The sequence below is a fragment of the Branchiostoma lanceolatum genome, chromosome 3 (assembly GCF_035083965.1).
Source record: "Branchiostoma lanceolatum isolate klBraLanc5 chromosome 3, klBraLanc5.hap2, whole genome shotgun sequence".
Taxonomy (NCBI): domain Eukaryota; kingdom Metazoa; phylum Chordata; class Leptocardii; order Amphioxiformes; family Branchiostomatidae; genus Branchiostoma; species Branchiostoma lanceolatum.
In genome coordinates, this window is record NC_089724.1 from 23,562,185 (window position 1) to 23,588,308 (window position 26,124).

A 26,124-nucleotide genomic window follows, 5' to 3' on the forward strand; every position below is an offset into this window, starting at 1 on the left:
CACATCTCGATTGAAGCTGAACGTAATATTGGGGTCCCGTGTTCGAGGAAGTGCCTCGAGCTCGTTAAAGTTAAATGTCTGGCAACCTTTCCCTGTAAGAATATAACCTGCTACTGAAACAGCAAGGGAGCTTGCAGCCCTATGTGCCACTAGGCACTGTAGGGGCTTGAACAAAAGAACGAACAACTGATCGTTAAACCTTTTCTTAGTTACCAAAGCTTGATTTATGCCGTGAAGATGCTCTGAAGGAGATAAGTTCCCGTGGATCTTGACCTATGCCGCCCACGTTAACCATTTGTAGATGGCGTATCTGTTGATGTATATCGAGGTGGCCTGAAGGGGCTGACGACAGCATAACGTAGTCAGTTCGATAACATCACCTTTCCACTAAAGTCCGTAACCGCTCTGCGACCGCCAAGCGACCAAAGATCTGACAATTCGCTCAACGAATCTATTACATTAAAGAACGAATTGCTTTCCGTTTTGCGTGTTTTGCTATCTTTTATCTTGGTTCCTCCACGTGTTTCATGAAATATCAAATGGGAAAAGAGTGCAATTATAACAGGCAGCAAACAACGTGATCAACCTTTTGGAGTGACTGGATAAACTGCTATCCCCGTCCTTGGTGCTGAATCACGATCAGAGGGAACCAGAACAATGTCACCTTGTCTTGCTGACATTAGACGGAACACGCCCCTCTAGAGTTTGCGCCGTGTTGCAGTGCCGCCTAGTGAATAACATTGGCATTACACCCATGAACTCCACGACAGTAGGCACTTAGAGATGACTCTGAGTACAAATATTGCATGGGATGGATGAATAAGAAAAAATTTTTGTGGCAATATTCCTGTAAACTGTAGATCAGATGCCATTCAAAAATATCCAGTTATTCATTCATCTCCTTTGTGCTATGACTTGACTTACTTGACTTATGTCGAGTGCCAGTATTCCTCCGCCACTCGAACCACTCTGCTAGCCCAGAAACGCCTGTCTTCCATTGCCCTCTCCATAGACTCAGAGGGTAGGCCTGTATCCTTCTGTAGTACATCCATGTAGGTCAGAGGCTGCCTTCCTGGCTTTTTCGTCCCGTGCAGGGGTACCCAGAGAACCAGACTGGACACCACTTCCTTGCTGTTCCTGAAGCAGTGCCCAGCAACCTGAGTCGCCTATTTCTCACTTTCTGGGATATCCTCGGGAGTCCGGCATAAAGCTCTTTGTTCGTACAATGCCTATCCCATTTGATGTTGTGGACCCGCCGTAGCATTCTTGTGTAACATCCTGTGTACTATCCTGTGTAACTATGAAGACTTCTCCATTTTGGTAACACGACATCTGGAGTTTTTCCTGTTGTGTCTCCGGACACAAACCTTCTACAATACTTTAAATATAGGAGAGTCATGACTCATGATTAAGTATCATACTTATGTCGTTCTTTATTCCTCATTAGAACTGGAAAAATACACATCGACATGATGATTTGTACTGATATATCATCTGTTTAGCTTTACCCCTTAGTATGTAGAATTGACTAATTTCTTGGAATTGTTGAAAAGTAGTTGCTACCATTACTTTGTACAAATGTTGCTCAGCCATACATTCAATCATATGAACCCAGCAATCACAGCCATCCTCGCTACCTACTAAGATGCAGTGAAAATAATTGATAACTCATGATAAACAACACGAAATAAAACACCACAATCATTTACCCTCTCATGGGATATATATTCACAAGAAATCAACTCCATATTCCTCTCTTCCGCACATCATTAACACAGTCCTCTATAAGACACAGATGTGTCACAATATGGAAAAGTCTTCAGACAAATATACAAACAGCCTCCTCTTTTCTGATGTCTAAAAGTGCCCTACAAACCCATCTCATATGTCATCCTAGCCCCCTATAGTAGCCCCATATGTTCATTTCTTATCTTACGTTTATTTGTACCGGTCATTGTCTAATTATCCTTATTGTAACTATATAACATTCTATGTACTACTTTACTTTATCATTTATCGATGCAATTGCCCTACTCCTGCACCTGCTTTATTTATTGTTTATCGTATTATGTACTTTCCCGTTGTGCAAATAAGATGAACAAACAAACGGAAACTTTGATATTGAAAAACAAACAAAAACATAGTACCAATAATTGACAATGTGGACAAATACATCAGATGACGTGCACAACATCCCTCCAACTAAAAGATATACCTCAATACTGAAAGCTAGATTTCATATCAAGATAAATCCATCATAAAGAGCATTTTCCTGGTTGTTAAAAGATTACACCTACCAAAAACATTAACTTCAATACTAAAGATAGATTGCATGTCAGGATCAATCTATTTTGGTTGTTAAATGCTTACACCTGAATCCTAAATCTGACACCTCTTTATCTAGATGTGATCTGGACTCACTTCATCAATCCGAAGACACGAAGCAGATTGTTGTGTGATTCATCCCAGTACTTGGACTCCAGGAGCTTCTTCTTGAACTCTTCTGCTTTCTCGAACTCATACGAAGAGAATTCCAATGAATCTGAAATCTTGTGTGCCCACTGCCTTGCAGTTGCCTCTATGTCGGACTCCTTCACACCAGCACTGGGTATCAGGATCCTGTGCCTCAGGTCGGCGTGACACTTGTTGTCCTTGATCAGGTCCTTGATCATGTCTTCCAGGCCTGACTGGTCAGGGATGAGTACAGGAATGCCTGCTGCGATGGCCTCCAGACCGATTAACCCGAACGGCTCCGAGCGTGACGTCACCATGACCAGATGAGCATGTTGGATGTCTCTGGCGATTTCCTCCTGGGTGCCGTAGGGACGTATGGTGGGTTTGATCGTAGGACTTTGCATCTTCTTTTCCAGAGTTTTCTTATTTTTCCCCCAGTCATCTTCATCTTCTTGGATCCAACGCACAACCCAGTTAATGATGCCTATCTTCTCTGCAGCATACCCCATGGCCCGTGCTGCTAGGTCAAGGCCTTTCTGTGCCATCACTTCACTCATTCTTGCAAAGATCAGCACTAATCTCTCTCCTCCTCCTGGCTGTGCACCTGTTGCTTCAAATACTGGGGATGCCCGTGGAAGAAACAGGTAGTGGTGTCTCGGCTCGATATCTTCAAGAGACCTGTACTTTGTTTCAAAGTGTGTGTAGATTCTGTTTCCAACAGAGAACACAGCGTCAGCAGACTTTGCATCCTTGATTATTGTTGTTACCTTGTCTGCCGCTTTCTTAGTTGTGTTGTCATCTGGCATCTCATTGTTGAAGAGAACCAACTTTGCTTCTTGACAGCGTTCCTCTTTGATGTTTTTTGCAGCTTTGCTTGTGACATCTGCATAACCTACGACATACTGTAGATTCCTTGGTATGTTAGGGTAGTGAACACTGTTGTAATATGTCAACCAATCCAAAGATGGTCTCATATCACTTTTGATCTCAGGCAGAAGCAAATTCACACCATCATTTGCGGCACATCTTTTGTCTTCTTCAGTTGCTTTCAGAGCTGTACTGTACACCTTAGCGCCATGCTTGAGCAATAGTTGTGCTACTCGACGGTTCATGGTAGAATTGCCTCTGTACTCGTCATTCACCAACAGGACAGAAATGTCCGCTGGAATGGGAAATGGTAAATTGAACGCGAGGAAAAATCAAATACATTTTATTGCATGAAAATCAAAGAATGATATCTGAAAATTTGAAGCATACATTGAGCTCACTAACCACATATAACCACACTACTTTCCACACAAAATGATAGAGAACATCATCACCTTGTTTTGACTGCAAAGGTTTTCCCTGATCATCTGCATCTTCCACACCTGCCCCTTCAGTCCTACGTTTCTTTACACCATCTGGAACCAAGATTATATTTTGTATCAAATAAAGAGCACTGGAAGTAAATGCTCACCATGGATTTAAGCAGTTATGTCAATAATTGTATCGGTAAACTGATATTGACGGGTGGAAAGTTCAGTAAGCCACAAGCCCATTCGACAGTGCGCAGTGAAACAATACTCACCAGAAGCACCGCAAGTTTAATACAGCACGTCAAAATCAGTTCAGAGAACAGGACAGAATACAGATGTATCGATTTATTGTTTGTTTGTTTGTTTTATTTGGATCTTCATTTGAATCTCCATTTGGATCTCCATAATCGATCCCCGTGATTGTGTTCTTATTTCATATTTGTCTTAATTCATTATAAAGTTCGATTTGCAAGGTGTGCAATCAAAACCAAAATGTATTTATCCCTCTATTACCACGTATTGTTATCACTGAATTAAAATTCATTACTTTCTCTATAGAGGAGACTCTGGTGTTGTCAGGAGAGAATGCTATCTGACCATTGGTTTGCTGTTGATGCGTTTTGTGAAGAACGATGAAGGAAGAGTAATGATCTATAGCTAAAAACTTTGACCAAGTTCTGTTCAACTCAAGTATGTTATGTTGATTTTACAGTCAGTTAGGCATCGTTCTTGCTTCCCCTTTTCTGTGGGTTGTCCGTAACTATCATGAAAATACGTACCTTTGCTTTCTGTGGCCACTGTGTCGCCCGAACTGCCAGATGGTTCAAGAGGTCTCTTGCCGCTGTCTGTATCCCCCTTTTTCTTGCTGCGATGGTTGATGAAACGCTAAAGGTTTAGAGAGTGATTGTAGATTGTAACTACTTTTCGTCATCAACATCTTTTCATACACCACAGCGCAAACTATGACATGCTTGAGCTCTTGGCCCTTAACTCTTCCAAACTCAATGATTCATTCTAAGCAAGGTGATGACCTCCTTGGGTATCACGCAAAACCTTCCTTATTACTGTTTTCAGTAAGCTAAAGTAAAGACGGTTTGCACAATACTTGAATACTACTATAGCAATTATCAATAGAACCCACCAGCTCCAGATAATATGGTACATGTAGGTGGACCGATGATGTTTTCTAACAAATTACACTGACAAATAAATTGAACATTTTGTTTATCTTTTTAATAATCTTGCAACTGCATTGCATCCCCCTTCAGTGTAAATCTATTCATGTAACGGCATTGCTTCAATTCAGAGTCAAAGTAAGAGGAAATCTAGATTGTGGCGTTGAATTGATAAACGAATATCAACAAATGCACAGTGCCAGTGACAAAATGATTTCCTATATCATTACCAAGATTTACCAAGATCAGCCTACTCTTATGGGAATATAATGGATTTGTATTCAAAGGGTACTGAGGGGAACAATATCGGAAAATATTAAAATGTAATGTAGCTGCTACTGGTACGACGTCCTATCTCAGTATTAAGATGATTTTTTTGTATTTCAGGTAATTAGTATCTGATAAGAAAAAGTGATACACGCACACACACACACACACACACACAAACACACATACACACACACACATGCAAGCGTACACATGGAATACGTGGATTTAGAGTAATGAAGGATCGAGGTTCTGACTGTCTCAAGCGAATATCTTTCAATTTACAGACTTCAAAAGGGATATATATATATATATTGCCAGAATCGCTGAAACCCTTTAAACACGATGCCCATGTTCCCAAGTTAGGGCATCCCGGCGCAGACTCTGCAGGTAGAGATCCTGATCAGAGACTCTACCCACAAAGATTCCAATCGGTACAGCTAATTTACCTTGACTTGCTCCACAGATTTCCCACTCTTTTCTGCTGCTTCTTTTATCAACGGGCAGTCCTTTGTGGTCATTCCCTTTTCTTCATAGTAGAGGATAAGTACAGCTTGGGACTCCCTTCTTTCTCTAGAGAGTCTCTACAAAGGAGTAAAGACATTTGTGGATAGCAAACTACTTGAATGATCTTAAAATTACACTGTATTTAATATCATACTCCAAATGCACCTTTCAACCAAAGTAGAGCACAACATTTAGGAGATGGCCATCCAATGACATTACATTGAAGGATGAAATTATGAATATTATCATCAATTTCGACCATCTCTGTATGCTAGGCAGCTAATTGTCAGAGAGGTGCTGTAACAATTCATGTAATAAAGGTTGCAACAACTCACAGCATTCTCCTCTTGCAGAAGCTTCATTATTTCCTTTCTGTCGCGAATGGTTTCTTCCTTATTTCTTCCCGCTTCGATGCTGCTGGTGTCTCCGTCTTTAGCAATGTCTTTAGCCATCAAACCTTTCTGTAAAGACATATAACACCAACAAAAATAGGTAAGGCTGCCACTTGAGGATATATAACAAAACACCCAGAAATTTAGTTCTACGTTATTGCAAAGATGAAAAGGTGGTTAGGCTGGGTTAGGCGCTTAACACCTATTTTCTCAAGCGTGACAGGAAGCGTACCTCGTTCTTCGCGGCAACATCAGCCCCGTGCTGCAGCAGTACTTCCACACACTTAGGGTGGCCGTGCACAGTAGCTTCGTGGAGAGGAAAGCCCTTCTGTAGGAAACAATAAACCGTACACACACTGAAGTAAGATGTAAGAAATCATAAGTGATGCGGCTTGATATGAAACACAACACATTTGGATATCATGGAGACAGATGAAAGACTTCAGATCAAAACTACCTTAGTTTAAATCGCCAGGTATGGAATGTTACCAAGCTTGCATTTCCCCCTGTTGTTTTCTTGGGTCCGTTAGTCGTTATTCTAAGTGACTGAAGCTTGTCTTAGGCAAGATGTTTCTTAGAAGAGATGCTGCTCCAGGACCTGCTATTCATGTAACCCGTAACCTTGAAGTGGCCTCCGGGTGTTCTTACATGGTGACTATTGGGTGCATATTAGTATGAAATAAGATTGCCTTAATCGATACCACAGGCACTAGGTAGGGACCATCAGCACTACCTACCTTCTTGTCCTTTGCATTCACATCTGCACCAGCTGTCAGTAAAGCTGATGCAGTTTCACAGTCGCCATTTCGGGCTGCCAAATGCAGTGGAGTTATTTGCTGTAAAATATGAGATGGTCTTGGGTATGGCAACAGGATGGATTGTTGTCAGAAATATGTAATCTCAAAACAATGATTTACCAACCTCATTGTCTTTTGCATTCACACCTGCGCCAGGGGCAGCTACCAGTAACGTCACAGTTTCATGGTGCCCATTCATGGCTGCCAGATGCATGGAAGTCCGTTGCTGTAGGACATATAAGAATAACCTTGAATATGATAACATGAAGGGCCCAGACCCAGAAGTACAAGTTGATGGTAACTGTCAAGTCAATCATAACTTTATAAAGATGACATATAACTAATTTTACCTACCTCATTGTTCTTTGCGTTCACATTTGAACCAGCTGTCAGTAAAGCTGATACAGTTTCATGGTAGCCATTATTAGCTGCCAGGTGCAAGGGAATCCTTTCCTGTAAAAATATAAGATGATCTTTGATATTGCAACATAAGAATTGCAGAGGTACTCAAACCGTAAGGGACATCTTTCACAGTAGCTTTCAAGTCTAAATACACTAGAAGGTACTTGAAAGCATAATAGTGTCTATTGTGTGAATTTTGTACAATGATGAGTTTATTGCAAATTCATGCCCGTAGGCTAATTGCATGCTGACAACAATGTAAAACATAAGGCATACATGTGATACAAGATCATACTATATTGCTAATCTACAATAAGATTCTATATCTACGGTACTAATGCGGGGTTTGATTTCTTCTTTTAAAGCAGTGGAAAATAAAAAGTCCCACACTTTCGATGATGACTGGGTTGGATGATTTCAAAAGGAATATTAGTTTCTGTGTATTTCTTAATCTAGAAAGGCTTTTAGAGATTTCAGATACTTTCGTGAATAATCTTTCTGCTTCGAATTTGAAACATTCGCAGATAAAATGTATTTCATTTTCCACTGCTTTCGTTGCACACTGTTTACACGTTCTGTCCTGGACCGATAGCTTTTTGTATCTCCCTTTGTCTATTTCTAATGGGTGCGCGCTAATTCTTATGTTACATTTATCACAAGTCAGTCTGCATGTACTGACCTCCTCGTCTCGTGCGTTCACATCTGCACCAGCCGTGTGTAAAGCTGTCACAGTTTCATGGTGGCCATTCATGGCAGCCAAATGCACAGGAGTCAATTGCTGTAAGGCAAATTACCGGTAGATAATTGTGTAATGGCAAGGGATGATAACTTCTGGTACACTAGTATTGATGCCATGGTTGACAGTAATTCGTTTTATTCTTACATAATGATTCAGTAATGGTGATGGTACACCACTGTGACAGCAGCAAATCTAATAGTCTCATAGTATCGTAGTATGTACCTGGTCGCCACGTGCGTTCACAGTTGCACCAGCTCCCACCAAAGATAATACAATGTTATGGTGACCATTTCCAGCTGCCATGTGCAGTGCAGTCCTTCCCTGTTAAAATCGCATGCATAAGAATTAAGATAACGAACAGATTACTTTTGAACTGAGTAGACCACTTTGTACAACTGCTTCTGACATTATGCAGCTTATATATACTTACATAGCTGATATTTTGTGAAAAACTTACATTTCACCCCCCAGCGGAAGTCATAACGTGTCAGTAATAATCGAAATATCTTAAGGTTTTAAACAAAATCTTACGATATTCTGGAAAATCTCAAGATTGTTTAAATCTATAACTTAACGTTCTTTGAAGCAATCTCAGGGTTCTTTGAAACGATCTTGAGATTGATTTGAACAATATGAAGATTCTTTGAAACAATCACAATATTAGTTGAAAGTAATCTTGGAACTGATGTTGATCATTGTTGAGTATCATCTAAATGGTTTGGCCACATGATGAAATGAAGGACAATGTTGGTTAGTCTACTATGAACTACAATATCAATGAGTGTTGCATGCTTGGAAAAAAATAATCCACCTACCGCAACATCTATTGTGTTTACAGCTGCACGAGCTATCAGTAAAGCTATTACAGTTTTATGATGACCATTTTCTGCCGAATGGTGCAGGGGGGTCCTTTTCTGTAAAACACATTCAGAATGTCATATATTAGTACTTTGTAACAGAGCAGACTTATTAACACCCCGTAATTCATATCAAAACGCCCCTGCAGTTCCAGAACAAGCTACCAGAGCTCATGTTTTGTTTCCAAGCACAAGAGCTATAAAACACTTGAAAATCCTGACCACAGCATGTCCGGAACACGAGACATCAAAACTCGAAGTTACCAAATCAAGCCGCTTGGGGGTTTACAATCTAATCACTTTGAAGCCCCATCAAAACATGCCCGCATCAGAACAACCTACCCAGGCCTTCTTTACTTATGGTAACAACAACTGCAGGTACAAACAGAACCACTAAACCGAAGACATACCCTTCATTTCCATAGAGGGAATTAGCTATTCCCTACAACTAAAAGAAAACATGAATCATGACTAACCAGAAAGCCACTGGTAGCATGGGAGCAGACTCCCTCATCTAATAGCTGCTTTACTTTGGCCGTGTCTCCATTCTTTGCTGCCTCACATAGCTCCTGTGGTGACAACAGACAGGCAATCTACTGATAGCAGGTTAAGAGCTTGATGAAAGATAGAGTCATGCCAGCTTCGTAATGAGAAGTAGGTTAAGTGCATTCATATCAGTAGAGACAGGTACTGTTACAATAATACTATGGAGTAAACCAATATGTTGGATGTGGTGTCAACTGATAAAAATATGGTGTGCAGAAAAGCAGAAGAACATAGCAAAACATATGATTTACTTGATAGGCTCATCATTTATCATCATCAAAATCATCGTTTTGCTTGGACTGCAGCTCATCAACAAAATAAGATTTTCTAGATGAACTACATATAACTGCATGACAGTAATACAAAAACTAGTTACCCTTTGTTCTGTCAACATGAGTATTTGATTTTGTAATCGGGATAATACCTTTTCTTTCATTTCTTGTTCTTTTTCATCCATAGCTGACCCTCTTTTTGGCACCTGCTCAGCAGCACTTGCTGCACCAGCTGTAGGTGCAGAAATATACTGTCATGTTATCTTTTTTTCAGACATTGGTTTGGGCTTGTATGTAAGCACTACTGAAGAAAGCAACATCACGATACGTAATTAAATGTCAAAATGTCATAATTGTTGCTTTAGCATCGTGAGTAAAATATGATCAGAATATTAAACATGCAGAACATAGTCAAAGTAAAATGTGCCCGAGTAATTTCAAGGGAATCGACAAACTGAATTATCTAAATGATAATTAATGATTTGTGGTTGTAAAATTATCTAGTTTTACCAGCGGAGCTCTTTCTGACTGCATCGTCACCTGAAGCATCTGCCGGTGGTTTCTGTTTGGTCTCGCCCTTACTCCTGCGGTAGTTGCTTATGAAATTCTGAAATGATATCAGCGGCAATAATTCTTCTTACTAATAGACGGATCACAGATTATTGATATTACTACATTGTATATCATTATTATACAGTAACCATTTGAAGGAAATGAAGGTGCAGTTTCCAGTGTTCAGAATCAAATTGTATATGTAACTGTACATGTGTTACAATACATTTGAACTTCAGATGGTTGTCAGTATCATCCAAGAAAACTGGTCGCCTTTGAAAAACAGTTACATATACCATGTGAAAATAAAGACTGACAATTGCGTTGAGACATAATCTTCATAAAATGGTATCCATTCAATAAAAACCATCTTACCAAAACTTGGGCAACAGTTTTCCCGCTCTGCTTTGCAGCTTCATCCACCAACGGATCTTTGATGCTAGCAGAAGTCATTCCTCTTTCTTCGTAAAAATGGACGAGTACAGGATCAACCCCTTTTTTCTGTCTAGGAGTCTCCTGAAAAAACAAACAAACTAACTAACAAACAAAAACTATTTATATCATAGTTACTGAAGCTTCGTATCATATCCTTATGTTAGACTGTATCATTATTTATGAGCCTGGAGAAAGTCTATGGCGCCCCGTCTCTACTGAAGGATGGTGGATGGCTCATTCCTTGACAGAATCTGGTCAGATCAACTTGCAAAGATCAGATCAACTTGCAAAGCGTTTGACTAGATTACCATTTCAAGTGGTTAGCATTTGATATATCACAACTAATAAAAGACAACAAACCAAGTCAGAATTTTTTCCTGATAATACATGGCAAGCAGTTTAAATGTCATAAACAAACTTAATGCATAAATGCAGTAATTGCAAAATGTAGAATTACAGGCATATTACCAATGGCATTGACAATACCTGTTTGTTCCATAGGGTCCCAGGTGCATCAGCTGTTCGTGAAGTTGTTATTGAACCTGATACAAGTCCATGGTCGCCCGTCCGGGCTGCCTCATGTTGGGGAATGCTTTGCTGTAAAACACATAGGATGGTCTTGGGTAACAGGTCGGATTGAAGTAGTACAGGCATTATACATTGTGATCATTTATATAAATATAGATGTATATAATATGGATATATTTTACTTACTCGTGCATAAATTGCTTAAGTATAAAGGTACACCATAGATCGTCATAGATGCATGATACAGTTGCATCTTGAGTATCTCTGCCTAAGTACATGTGATGCATTATTGATGGAGTAAGCTCGTTTAGTGCTCTACGTGTATGAATTCTACATCCTAAGATACTACCGTACTACTAACCTACCGTATTTGTCTTCTCATGGTCTGTTTCCTTTGTAGCTGAATTGATATTCAGCCCCTGCCAAGGGACACTTGCTGCACTAGTACCGGGCGATGCTGATTCCAGTGTGTTCGTCTTTTCTGCTGTTGAAGCACATTGATTTACATGCAATGATCGATGACAAGACATTGAAATAATGCACAGATACTTTCATCAGCGTGTCCAGATGAACAAGTCACTTACACTACTCAAATCAACAAACCCACTTACGATACAAAACGTGGGTCTCTTCATTTTCCACTGCCTTCAAAAAAGAAGTCAAACCCAACCACAACCATAGTCAACCTAATTCAACTAAGAACTTTCACAGTAGTCTAGATAACTATTTTTGATTCCCATGTATTTCCATGTACTTGTTTGTCTGCAATTAGCCTTCGGGCATGAACTTGCAATAAAGTTATTATAATAACCAGCCAGAATGTTAATAGAAGTACAAAATTGAAATGTAATTCAGCTGATCTAAACAAGCGAGTGATAATTATATTTTGTATTTAAGCCAACTGTTAGGTGGTCTTCTCTCTTGCTCTGTCTTGAATATTTTTTTAATAACACCTCTGCGTTGCACAATCTGACGACTTCCCTTCACTGTCTCCAGTTTGTGCTAATTACATTGTATTCTTACCGGCGAGACTACTCGCTTTGGCCAGTGTGTTGCCCGCATTATCTGCTGGTATTTTCCGCTTACGTTCCCCCTTACTCCTGCGGTAACCGCTGATGAAATTCTGGAATAATATCAGCAGCAGTTATACTCTCTGTTAAGTCTGATCGCAGTTTGCATTGTTGAAGACATGTCGGTTTTCCTGTGGGATGCTTACTACATACGGGTAAGTGACATACATGAAAATGATTTAATACAGTTGATCAGTTCATGTAACATCAGGAAGGAGAGCAAAAGGATAGGATGGTAACTATATATAATATTGCCTATCTTCAAGAAAGTAATGATTATAATATATTTGAGGTTCTTGTCAGTCTTTTCTAGCAAAAATATAAAACTTCTGTAAACGTATCAATGTCTACTATTGCATTTAACTAGTGTACATCCTCACCTTAACTTGGTCAATTGTTTTCCCAGTCTGTCTTGCAGCTTCTTGCACCATCGGCTCTTTACCACTTGCAACCGTCATTCCTCTTTCCTCATAGAAATGGATAAGTATAGGATCATATCCTCTCTTTTTTGTAGGACTCTGAAAATACAATCGAGGCTCCCTAGTATCAATTACATTCCCAGATGAATTGTGCAGTATACATGTAAGTAAATACACAGTCACATTCATTGCACAGTGGGTTTAAACCAGCATATTGAGGGCAATTTTGTATAATGCGCACATTATAGACAGAACACATTGTCATGTATGTATCCTACACAAATCAGCTGTCTTGCGACGTACAGAAAACGGACTTTCTAGTTAGAATTGTCATACAGGTATTATACTTACAAAATGATTTAAAGGTCAGGTCGCTGATCTTAGTAATTGTAAATTGTAATCTTAAGATAAAAATTCCCAACCTTGTCCTTGCTGCCGTTATCAGCCTCGTGCCTCTGTAGAGCTTCCACACACGTCTGGTGACCTCGTTTCTCAGCCTCTCGAATGGGGGTGTTGCACTAAAACACAGTTGACTTGCATATTTAAAGAAAACATCTTGAACCCGCATTGTTCTTCATAAAGCCCCCCTCTCACTGCACCCGCGGCACGCTGGCGGCGTCGCTGCGTCCTAAACTGGATTTGTGTTAGACTTGACTTTATAATGGGAATATCATTCAAAACGCACAAGTATGACCAAAAAGATTCGGTTTTTGTCGCGCACAAGTATGACCAAAAAGATTCGATTTTTGTCGATGAAATTCGTTGAGTGCTTTGTCAATTCGATCGGACGCAGCGACGCCGCCAGCGTGCCGCGGGTCCAGTGAGCTTGAGGCAATTCCATAACCTTAGATGATGGGCTGTTCTGGCACCTGGCAAGTTAGCATGTTGGTCCACACCTACAGTGCACAAGATTCATTACCTCTTTGAAAATTACAGGTATTGTTTTTGTTGTGTGTGTGTGTGTGTGTGTGTGTGTGCGTTTGTGTGTGTGTGTGTGTGTGCGTGTGCGTACGTGTGCCTGCGTGTGAGTGTGTGAGTGTTTGTGTGTGTGTGTGTGTGTGTGTGTGCGCGTGTGTGTGCTTGTGCGTGTTTGTGTTTCAGGATTTTGTCGTCAGAATAACTCAAGATTCTTTGATATTTGGTGTGTGAGTACGTGATAGAGGTCTTACTCCGTTTGTATTTTGATATTGCAAGTAAAATGTAAGCTCTTTCATACAAACAAACAAACAAACAAACAAACAAACAATCAATTAAGCAAACAATCAACCTACCCACTTGTCTTGTGCATTCACATCTGCACCAGCTATCAGTAAAACAGACACTGTTTTAGAGTCGCCATTCCAGGCTGCCAGGTGCAAGGGAGTTTTTTGCTGGAAAACATATTTAATGGTCTTTTAGTATAATGATGTCAATTGGATGGGATGTTGCTTATACTGTTCATGTGTTGTTCCAATCAAAGGGTAAGGATGGTGACTGATCCTAGAAAGCCAGGTTAGATGACTTCATAGATCGAGTGATTTTGCCTGTAAGGAGTGTGAAACACACCTGTTTACATCTTGTTGAATATGGTTACATATGAGTAAAAATATACATTTATTTTTTGCTGAAATAGATCTAGGGTCGCATGGGTGACTTTAGCTTCGATTTTAATAGTAACTCCTAAAACAAACATTTCATAATGAATGCACAGCCTAATATGATGCTACAGGAAAGGATGCTACATTATACATTATATTTTACAATATATGACGTAACTACCTCTTCGTCCCGCGCATTCACGTCTGCTTTAGCTGTCAGTAACGCTGAAGCAGCTTTGTGCTGGCCATTCATGGCTGCCAGGTGAAGGGGAGTCCATTGCTGTAAGATACATGACATGAATTGTATGTATGAATTCTCTCTTCAGTTGAGGACATAAATATCAGTAACTTTCAAGTATACTGCCACATGAATACGAATATGACTGTACAGTGAGATGTAGTGTCAATCAATCAATCAATCTACCTACCTGGCTGGTAACAGCGTTAAAATCTAAACGACCTTGACCCATCATGATCAAAGCTCTTACAGTCTCATCATAGCCATTCCGAGATGTCAGGTGCAGAGGAGTCCTTTGCTGTAAAACAAACCATATCTTAGTCATAACAGGCGACACTATGAATCCGCAATGACGCTCTAAATCCGGAAAATCTTTAAAAAATACTATTTGGAAGACAATAACATTATCTAATACTGATGATGTTACATTATGATGCAGAAGACTCAATAGCTCAAACACCTTTTATTCTTTATAATATACAGGTTCACAAAATTCTCCAAAATTCTGGCTCAGGCTCATTCTGGCCCATACAGGTTTTGTCCATTGAGACATCTAATGCTAATTACAAGCTACACATTGACTACCTCATATATCAATCATACCTACAAATATTAAGTCATTTTGTGTTAATCTATTTTCCAGATTTAGAATGTCATTCCGGATGCATATATAGTGTCGTCTGTTCGATACCAAATTACCAATATAAGGATGCCATCAGCTGTTAAGTCTTGCAACAAACGATAAACGACAGCTTATGATATTACACAATGGTTAAGTATTATGCATAATATATCACAATACAGCACAACATAGTCATTCTGCCCACCTCTTTGTCGCGTGCGTTCACATCTGCACCAGCTTTCAGCAAAGTTTTTACAATTTCAGTGCAGCCATTTGTAGCGGCCATGTGCAAGGGAGTGTTAAGCTGTAAAGCAAATCAGATAGTCTTCAGTATGACAACAGGAGCAACTTAAGTATCCAAACGTTGTTCAATAAGAAGTTTATTGCAAGTTCATGCCCGTGGGCTAATTGCAAATACATGATAAAAAAACATAGGAAAAACATACATGCGTCAGTAAACTGTGTCTGACTTTGCTGTAACAATAGGTTACTGGTACTATATACAATTGTTGGCTATATCTAAATTAGCTGGGTTTGACTTCTTTTAATTAACAGTCAGGATATCTGCAATTTAGTCTTTCATTATGAATATGACAATCTTCCATAATACTTCTAAAACATATAATGTATCACATCAGCAAAATGTACCGACCTCAATATCCTGTGCATTTACGTCTGCAAGAGCCACCAATAAAGCTTGTACAGTTTCGTGGTGACCCTTCGTAGATGCATCGTGCAGAGGGGTGCTTTGCTGTAAGACACAGAACCTTGTTTCCAAAATATCATATGCATCGCGATGGACTGAACATACATGTTGAAGATATCCTTTCAGTTTAACAGTAGCTGCCACATTTCTTCAACCTGGAATCTTCCATGATACAAACACGTGACGCACATTAACATCAATGTATAGGTTCCTACCGCTATGTCTCTTGCGTTCACATCCGCACCAGCCACCAGCAGATCTTGTATAGTTGCAATGTGGTTATTCACTGCTGCCTCGTGCAAGGGAGTCCTTTGCTATAGAACACATGAGATAATCTTGAGTAATTCAATGAATGATGACAGGACCAACTTAGTACTGAGAGTTTATTCGGTGAAACCTGTTAATGATATCTTGACAGTGTGCTAAGTGCCAGATGGATGCTAAAGAGACTAGAGAGGGCAGCCATTTGGGCAAAGATTCACAGCAAAGAAATGCCGGAAGCTGGTGCTGAGGAAAGGGACAGTGAGTGACAGGATTCAGCTAGAGATCCAGGGAGAGAAGATACCATCAGTGACAGAACAATCGATAAAGAGCCTGGGAAAGAAGTTTGAAAGTCGCTCGGAGACAGAATAACATTAAAGAATTCAGGCAGCAAGTCAACAAGGGCCTGCAGGCAATTGAGGAAAGTAAACTGCCGGGAAAGTTTAAGGTCTGGTGCTACCAGTATGGTCTTTTACCCAGGATAACGTGGTCAATGACGATGTACGACATCCCGGGCCCACTCACAACTATAGAGGCAGTGGAAAGGAAGATTATTAAAAAAACTCAGGAAATGGATGGGCCTCCCACCAAGCTTTAATGAAATTGGTTTGTACTGCGGAACCTCAAGACTGCAACTCCCGTTTACATCAGCAGTGGAGGAATTCAAAGTAAATGTAAAGCAAGGGACATAATGTCCCTGAAGGAATCGGAGATGAAAGAGTCGACCAGGCAGGAATAGAGATGAGAACGGGAAGGAAGTGGGCTGTGGGGAAAGCACTTGAAGAAGGGAAAAGTAACCTGAGGCACCGAGACATAGTAGGAGTGGTGGCGCAGGGAAGATTGGGACTGGGCGCCGGTAGAACAGAGAACCAGAGATGGTGCACTGCAGGACCAAGGGAAAGAAGGGACATGGTTCAGAGCGAGATTAGAAGGAAGGAGGAGGAGAGTAAAAGAGCACAGGCAGTGAGCCAAGGATCTCAGGGTGCATGGACAAGATGGGAAGGAATATATTAAAAGACAGAAGGGTAATGTGGGGCGATTTACACAGATGGGAACCCCTGAGAATCCAGTTCGACTCCACTCCAGCAAACAAGAAGAAAACTGCGGTTTGTGTGGGAAAAGAAGAACGCTGAGCCACATCCTATCAGGGTGCCAGGTGGCCTTGAGCCAAGGAAGGTACCGGTGGAGGCACGACAAAGTATGAAGGGTGTTAGCAGTGGTCCTGGAGGAAGAGAGAGTGAAGAAGAGACAACATAGCAGACAGGGACCACAGTTCATAGGTTTTGTGAAGGAGGTAGAGGCAAAGAACGGGCCAAGATGAAAGAAAAAAGATAGAGGAAGGAGGCATCTTTGCAACAGCAAGTGTCCTGCAGATCAATTTGAATAGACAGTTGGTTTTCCCATAAGAGATAACAAGGCTCAGACCGGACGTGGTCTTATGGTCCAAGCAGACGAAGCAGGTGGTACTTATAGAACTGACAGTCCCCTGGGAAGAGAGAGCAGAGGAGGCACATGAGAGAAAAACATTGAAATACCAGGAGTTAGTACACATGTGCAAAGAAACAGGATGGAAAGCGAGTTGTTACCACGCGGAGATAGGAACGAGAGGGTCCATTTGCCAATCCATGTGGAGGGTGCTAGGTGTCACATGTGTGAAGGGCAAGAGAAGGAGGGAAACAACTAAAAAGCTAGCAGAAGAGGCGGAGAAGGCGTCCCGCTGGCTGTGGTTTAGGAGTAGAGACAAACAGTGGAAGACTCTCGGCTATCAGTACCTGGCCAGTACTGCTGCCCCGCCTCCCGGAGGAGGTACTGCTGAAGGGGCGAAACCACCAGTGAAGGGAGGAAGCAGCTGAAGAAGCCGAAAGGCAGTCGTGACACCACACTGTATTACGTAAGCTACGATATCGTCCAAATCAACCACAATGACCAAATAGTCATAATAATGATAAAACTAGAATACAACACAATGCCACACACTAGTCCTACCATAATCTCAAAGCAGATCTTTCGGTGGCTATAAAAACCGTATCCAACTTGCAAAGGGAGAGTCGCCACAGTTGGAGAGGTCTTTATATCTACCGAAAGATCTGCTTGGAGATTAGTCCTACCATAGAGTCTCGGGTATTAACATCCACACCACCTCTCAGCAAAGCTGAGACAATTCCAAAGTGACCATCCCGAGCTGCCCAGTGCAGGGGAGACTGTAAATTACATCAGATAGTCTTAAGTAATTGGTAACAGGACACACAATGGGTGTTTGAGATATTTCTGATAGATTGTCAGTTTGCCGTTGCAAGAGGAACCTAACATGTTTAAAAGAGATCAGGACTAAATTTGTAGCATCTGTAGCATACTAAATGTCACCATCATCGTGCTGTGTGACAGAACTGCAGGCCAAAGACACCTCTTGTCCTGATTTTGAGCTTACCTCTGACCAACCTTCCATCTACATGTATTCCCAACTATTCTGTAGATTATTCTTGATCATTTCTCTCCCAATTTTATTGTGACGATGGATTGATATGTTTGCATGGTTGTTATTGATTCCTATGATTTTATTGTATCATTATGTATTGTATTCTAATGTATGGTGCAATGAGTTTTTACTGCAGGTTATGTAGGTTGTGTTGATAAGTTGTATGTTCGTCTGCATTTTGTGGGTCTGCCGTTACCAGCGAGAGCTGCCTAGGCTGATCCAGTGTAATGACTTGTCTTCATTGTCAATAAATACAAATACAAATACTATGGTTGTCCTAAAGTATGATAATTACGTACTCTTATAAAATCCTATCTATGCCTCTGCCTATATATGCTAAATATTTAGTCAATACGTATATCATGATAATATCTAGTATGAGAATTGTGTATTTTTTCCGCTAGCGTCCTTTATTTTACATCCAAATCACAAATAGTATATAACCTACCTCCCCCTTTCTCTCCCCGTCAGCTTGGCTCATATTGTCCCCTACTACAGAGTGACTAGCTGGACTTTCCTGGTGAATGAATGAATGAAATCAATGAATGAATGAAATCAATGAATGAATGAATGACAGCAGAATGAACGAGAATAACATGGTTACCGTGTGATTGATGTTGTTCGGCGGGTAATGAGTGACATGAATAATTCCTAAGCTATACCAATAGATTGCTGCTGTACAGAAAAGGAACAGAGGATGACACAAACCGACGTCCACAGTCCAAATCGACAGTACAACACGCAAATTAACACACATACTATTTTGTGCATCAAAAGTTTGGTAACCATTGCAAATGGTTTTGAGAGGCAAAGATTTGATTTGCGTCATTTACCGTCACAATTTTGCCCCCAGAGATTTGCTTGAAGATTATACTGGTAATTCATCGCGAATGGGTAGTCGATAGCAACTGGACTACCGATGGTAGACAGAACGCTGTCAGTGTGCGCTGGGGAAAGAATTACTTTCACATTTGAACTTATGTCTCTAATTGTAACTATAGCCTCTGGGAGTGTTGTTGGAAGGAAAATTCTATGTCTACCAATGTGATGAGAGTCAGGAATCACCAGTGTTCTTGTGCTGAGATTGTGGCTGGCGTGTCACCCGCCATACTTCTTTGTGTTTAGGAACAAGGCCATCAAGCATATCTATAGTAAATACCAATTTAAAAAACCAATACTACATGGAGATTGGTGTGATGGACCCTTCTACTGCAGCTTCCGTGACTTGACGCTGGAAACACGTGATCCCCCCCCCCCCACACACATACTCGAAGGTACTCGAAAAGAATGATAAAATCTGTTCTCTCTTGACAGCGCTGTTTCTATACCGACAGTCCCCGTTTTCTACTGTCAAATCTTCTCAAAAACGCAGCAAATGCCATTTCAGAGGGTTAAAGTTTCAGAATTGACCGAGACATGCCCCCGTACCAGCTACAAAGCTTGCGTCTTCGGCGATCGCTAGTATCCAAAGAATATCCAAACAAAAGCCACCAGTTTGTTTGTTTGTTTGTTTGTTTATTTTTATTTATCCAGGGGTAACATATCGCCTGTGATGGCGTTTTTCAATGTGCCATGGGGGGCAAATCCCCACATTCAAACTTAGATACATAAGATAACAAAAGTAACACAAACTGTAATTGAATATAATAATACATAGTAAACTTAACTAAATGCTTGGAAATACTAACTTATTACAACAGATTTCAAATAACAAAATGAATAAAACATAAATATAACAAAATGTAACATAGAAAAAAAATGGAATAACGGATACGGGTATGCACATCAGATAACCCATGATCAGAACTAACAACGTGTTGCCACCAGTTCCGCGCGCGCGTGCTTCTTGACCTTACTCAGTTACTGACCTTGTTTTCCTTTAAGCTGGAGCCGGGCGTAGCCTGCTGGGTACGGCGATAAGAAGAGCGATCAGGAGTAACATCCACTCTAGATGGTTCCGCGATTTTCCTAGGGCAAGATTGAAGTGAATCCAGTACTTAGTATTTTGAGAAAGGTTCACTGTCACACATGTATGCCATGCCGCGGCTATTTCACTTTTAAAAGCAGAAATGATGAAATAATGAAAAAAAGACTTTATATTACCGCTCCTTCTTTTAGAGATCTTGTAAGTCTTGTTTAATTGTATTGCATTATTGTACCTGGCCCTGATCTTGGACGGCGAGGAGAATGGATTGGGACTGCCGAGATCTAGCACAGCAAAGACTGGGCTATGATCGATGACTATGTTAGATGCAGTCTTACACGTCTCTGCTCTGGCTCTGTCTCTGTCCTGTGCTGTATACACACTTCCAACGTCATAATCTAAGGACAGTTGCTGAGCATGTAGGATATTGATCAAATCAGAGGTGAATATGAAGTAGTCGATTGTGTCCGATCCGTATGAAGCAGGGATTGTCAGTCCAGGGTAAGTGTCGTCGATGTTGTCGAACGCCTTGTCAAGTCTGAAGTTGAAATCGCCACCGATGACACATGCTTTCTGGCCGTCCTTGTTTTCTATGACTGTCAGTGTTTTGAAAAAGGCCAGCAGGTCTCGAAATATCAACCGCTTTTCTGCATCAGTACTCTTGTGCGGTCCATGCCAGGAGATGGCGATGAAGTCTGAGACATTTGGCTTTTTCTCCACTGCGATGTTGCTACTTGCTGTATGTCCAGTAGGTTGAACTTTGATTGACATTTCCGATATGCAAACCCGTCCGCGATGTTGAATTAGATTTGGGTACTTGTCTTCAATCAACTTGTACGAGTCTAACCGTTTTAGTTCAAACAAATCGCTATTCCAGATTATTCCCGCTTCATTAAGTAATCCCGTGTATCGAAATGTTTCCTCTAGCTCCAACTGTTTGACTGGATCGGCCCAAGGACACTCTTGCACAAAAATGATTGACATGCGTGTCTCCTCCTGAAGTTGACCGAGCAGGAGTTTACGCAAAGTCGCATTGCCGGTTCCTCTTGTGTCTCCTTTGAAGTTGACAGAAGCGATGCCGTATCTGTAGGGATGCCTTCCATGGGCCGTGTGGGCAGCTCGCGTCAAAGATTCGTTCAGCTGAGCCAACTCTTTAGCTTCATCCTCTCTACTTTCACTTGGTTTCCCTTTTCGTCCGTCTGAGGCAGCTTCTAGCGTATCACTGGAGACGAGCTCTGGCTGGTTGACTGGGTTTTGTTGCAGAGCCATCTGTGAGTACGATAACAATGGCGGAAAGAGGTATTGTGGGTATTGACCCTGCTACTAGATGGTCCCCTCGAGCCTCAGGCAGCGCTGCGTTCTTCACTCTCGTCCACTTGCTACAGTTGCATTTTCTAAAGACCGTCTGTCAGTTTTGTAAAGAATGTGGGCATATCTACGACCTAGTGTACAATGTCCAGTTTTCAGACGAGTCAGGCTGCACTTAACGATTGCAAAATCTGCCTGTTATGCCTTCTGGTGCTTTATGCAACTGTCTTTAACGATGGCATCTGTCTTCTTTGGAAGTTTGAACCTGGAATGGCAAAACGGGGCCTGGGTGTCAACTTTTAACTTACTTTCATGATGAGTTGATATATGCATGAAACTACAACTATCCGCAGGTATAGATTCAATTCCTGTGATCTCACTGGTCGTGTGTGTTTATGGTGCATGTGTGTCGATGAACAGCTTAACTCGAGAAGGCCTGGATGGATTGTCTTGATATTTGGTATAAAGATTAGTCTTGATGAGACCTGTAAATGATCAGATTTTGCAGAATCCATTTCATGATACTGCATTTGTATAATTGATGATAAAATACTAGAATAGCCTTCTTTGTTTATTAAGATAAGAATGTAATACCTAAGACAAATTTTGTTATTTGGGTAGAGAAGGTGATTAACTGATAGGATGTATGCAAAGGAGGATCGTATTTGCATAATCAACTCATGATATTTAAGTCAAAAAGGTTTCTATCATTTGGCGAAGGTATGAAGTCGTGGAACTCTAGTTGTAGTGTTTTTCAGAGTAAACCCCTTATATAAACTTGCTGCTAATGGAAACAAACCCGGATATGCATGGGTGCGTGCCCCGTACTGTATCTCCCCAAACATGCCCGCGACTACAGTCAGAGTAGAGTAGGATCTGTAATGTGTAATGTGTATTGACTGTAATAATCGCTGTTAGGTTCGGACCAGTTGCGGTCACGTCACATATGTCGAACGACCTTTGACCTCTCCCACCCCTATATTACGGACCGATCATTCTAAACAGGGGTGTGCTTGGGCAGCCTCGGGCCCAAAATAGTCAAAGTTGTTTTCATTTTGATATGTATAAAGGATATGTTATTAAACAATAATAATCTTATTGTACATTCATGCCCTATCACGGGCTAAGTACAGGCATATAGATACAAAATGCATGGCAACATTCATATAATGACACTGACAGGATTTAAAACTAACCTAAAACATTGGTTCTAAAACTACTCTAATTCATAGGTTCGGCTTCTTCTCGTCTCTTTGTGATGTTAGAAATATAAGTTGAGATGGACCTGATTGATATTGTATGGTCAAAACGCATAATAAAAGTTAATTTCTCAATATTGGACATAAATTGAAAGGGTGGAAACGTTCCCATAATATAATCAATCAAAACATTTCAATCGTTGCTATATAAGCTACAATCTACAATAAAGTGGACTTCATCTTCTACCTTATTTAAGTTAAAAAATTGACAAATTCTTTGCTAAAGGTGTGCGGTTGTGCCTTCCTGATTCGATACGCAGTTTATGACAGCTGATTCGTAGTTTGGTGATGGTGGTTCTCTATCGTTCGTTTGGGACTTTGATGTATTTTTCTTCATTGTAAGTTTATTACGAATTTGTAGTAAACTGCACCGTCGTTTGTAATGTTTTGACAACTGTACCCCTTCACAGACACACAGACTAAATTTCTTGGTTCACGGTCTCAGAACTGACGAAGCTTAGGTTTTGCTCCAGGCAAGGCTGGTTTCAGTAATCTCTAAGCAGTTGGGTGGGGGGCGGCTAAATCGTCAGGGAAGCAGTTTGACATAGAAAGGAGCAGCTAAGGAAATGTAGCGGATTTAGTCTCCTCAACATCCGCTTGGACATTAGCGTTTCGGACCTTGATTCTGACCTTGACTTGGCGTGACAGGCCGTTCAGTGTATTATACCCAGCTGCTGCCGCGTCGCGTGCCTGCGAAGCTGTTGTGTTACTCCGAATGGCGGTTATACTGGTTATATAGATACAGATACAAATACAGATTCCAGAGATTCCGAAAAGCAGCATTAAGTCAACTCAACATTAATGCATACTTTGGTACGGTTCTGGCGACGAGTGCTTTAATATACCCTCGCCGATGCCAGACCCAACGTAAGAGGCGATACTAACCCCTTCCGCGCGCATCAATTTTCGTCCCGTTCCCCTCAAAACGTTTACGACCATACTGTAACTTGTGCAAAGAAGCTGCGAAATGAGCAAATATTTGGGGTAAATTGCAAAAATATCGGTTCACTAAATTTGTGTCAGTCTACTGTATTGCCATCGACCGCGCCAGACATTGACGGAGGAGTGATACGCTCAGCAAAGAAATCGCGCAGCAAAGAAGGGCGGGACCAACTTTCTTTCACTTTCGCTTTCTTTCACTGGCGGCTTTGGTTTCGGTGCAAAGGGGTTACCATGGCCTATCTAATCATTCTAAGGGATTTTATGGGCTTATAAAAGTCGCCCCGAAAAACTTCTAAAAAACGTTTTAAAAGTTAATAGTAGAAACATTGTCCGCCGCTGATCACGGCTCGGCCGGGTGGTTTGTCCGCCATTTTGAAAATGACAGCCAGCCCGAATTCTGCCTCGTCAATCCGCCAAGGATAGCAAATTTTATAACAAGTTCTTCAAGGTACGAGTCACTATTCTAACAGATTTAACTGGATTTTTAGTTTTTTCTTACCAACCCAATCTGTTGATAGCGTTGATTCGATTTTCACGGCGGTCTAAGACTTAAATTTTTCTTTAAGGTCTCATTCCTGTATCATTCCGAGTAGGTACTAAAGAATCCGTACCCGAAAATGAAATTAGCAGGAAAAGTTCGGCAGCCGCGCGCAAGGTCAAACGTTCACAGCCCGACATTGTAGGTGATGCGGTTGTGCGCTCTTCAGCTGGAAAGTGCCTTTTTGGGTGTGTAGCTAAGTGCAGTTTGTAATTGCTATAAAAAGAGATTATATGTAGTGAAACTGTTGGCAATTTTTTTTTGATGATCTAGGGCAAATGTTCTCAATGTAAAATGAATAACATTGGTGCATTTTCTATAGCTTCATTACGAACGCGCCCATTTAAAACACGTATGATAACATGTAAGCCTATGGGGCGAAAAAAACTCATGAATGAGACTTAAGGTACAAGGTTCAAGTTGGACAAAAGGAATTCTCATGGCGGACTAGGCACTTCCTGCAAGTCCGGGGCTCGTATGTTCTGTCACGGCTCACTCGCAAAGCAGCAAAATAACCACTTGGCTACTTGGGACAAATTAATGGTGGACTTCACAGAACATAGCGACTTGTCACAGGCCTTCGGAGGGGGAAGGTTAACCGTCCCGCCGACTGACTCTCCTGGCCAATTGTTCCTCTTTTTGCTGTATTCTACGATCCGTGCCCCCATAGGAAGGCCTGGTGGAGGCTAATGCAGGCCCCTTGTGGGCTTTTGTTTTTAGTTCCATATGACTCTTCTCAAGTCCGGGGCATTAGCAGGGATAACAGTCATTACCAGTCATGATTTCTGGCTACCAGTTTGGTTCACACCCATATAGAGCCTGAAATAGAATGTCCCAACGCCATCACCCGATACATATCCAATTCTAGATAGTAATGGTATTATAGGGGGAGCAATAAGACGTGACGTGTATGCTTAATAAGGTGACCGTAACCGAGGAATGGCTTTTTATCCGCTTTTCGTTTCGACTACTCCGTCCCCTAGATTCTTAGTCGTGACAGGAACCAAGTTTAGAAGATAAAGACCTTCATGTACTGCAATTGAAAGAAATAATTGCTTTTCACAATCAAGGAAGTTTTTTGCTTACCGTTTACGAACAGTTGACCTCGAAGGTCCCGTCGGTCTGGATTTCGAACTCCCTCCACGCTGTTGACAACCTTGACGTCGAGACACAATCAAAACCAAACTAGCGAGTGACTAGGACGATAATTGACCTACAGAGAAAAGAAAATTAGGTAAAACCTCAACGTTTTTGCTCAGTTTCGGTGGGAGGGAGTCTCTCGGTGGGGTCCGCGTCTTGGCCATGGTTCAAAGTGCACAGGTCTGTGCAGATACCTGCAGGCTGTCACCTGATCCGTAACCTGATCCGTAACCTTTGCTAATTGCATACCTGAACGCCAGCAAGGATAACCAAAGAGACCAGCTCTACGTGAAGGTCAGTTCATACGGCACAGAGACTGTACACAGGAGACGGTCCAAGTGGGACTGAAGGAAGTGGATTTCTCAGCAGTATTCCATCTACACCTGCCTAACTCTACTGCATGTGGAAATACATCTACAGTTG

General features: G+C 41.2%; 1 protein-coding gene across 1 annotated transcript; it reads right to left on the minus strand.

Moving 5' to 3' along the window:
- Positions 1-1,408: 1,408 nt before the first annotated feature.
- Positions 1,409-26,124, minus strand: LOC136431130 (ankyrin repeat domain-containing protein 17-like). Its single transcript, XM_066422384.1, has 32 exons — positions 25,648-26,124; positions 20,750-21,783; positions 20,459-20,558; positions 19,039-19,107; positions 18,223-18,315; positions 16,069-16,167; positions 15,800-15,898; positions 15,353-15,451; positions 14,716-14,823; positions 14,469-14,567; positions 13,982-14,080; positions 13,133-13,228; positions 12,672-12,809; positions 12,245-12,344; positions 11,587-11,705; positions 11,180-11,290; positions 10,634-10,774; positions 10,217-10,313; positions 9,859-9,938; positions 9,365-9,457; positions 8,847-8,945; positions 8,254-8,352; positions 7,972-8,070; positions 7,245-7,343; positions 7,015-7,116; positions 6,831-6,929; positions 6,326-6,421; positions 6,037-6,162; positions 5,644-5,778; positions 4,532-4,637; positions 3,777-3,857; positions 1,409-3,616 (listed from the first exon to the last, which is right to left on the minus strand). Exons 2-32 carry the CDS (start codon positions 21,781-21,783, stop codon positions 2,418-2,420), a joined length of 5,214 nt encoding a protein of 1,737 aa, XP_066278481.1. The 5' UTR covers positions 25,648-26,124; the 3' UTR covers positions 1,409-2,417.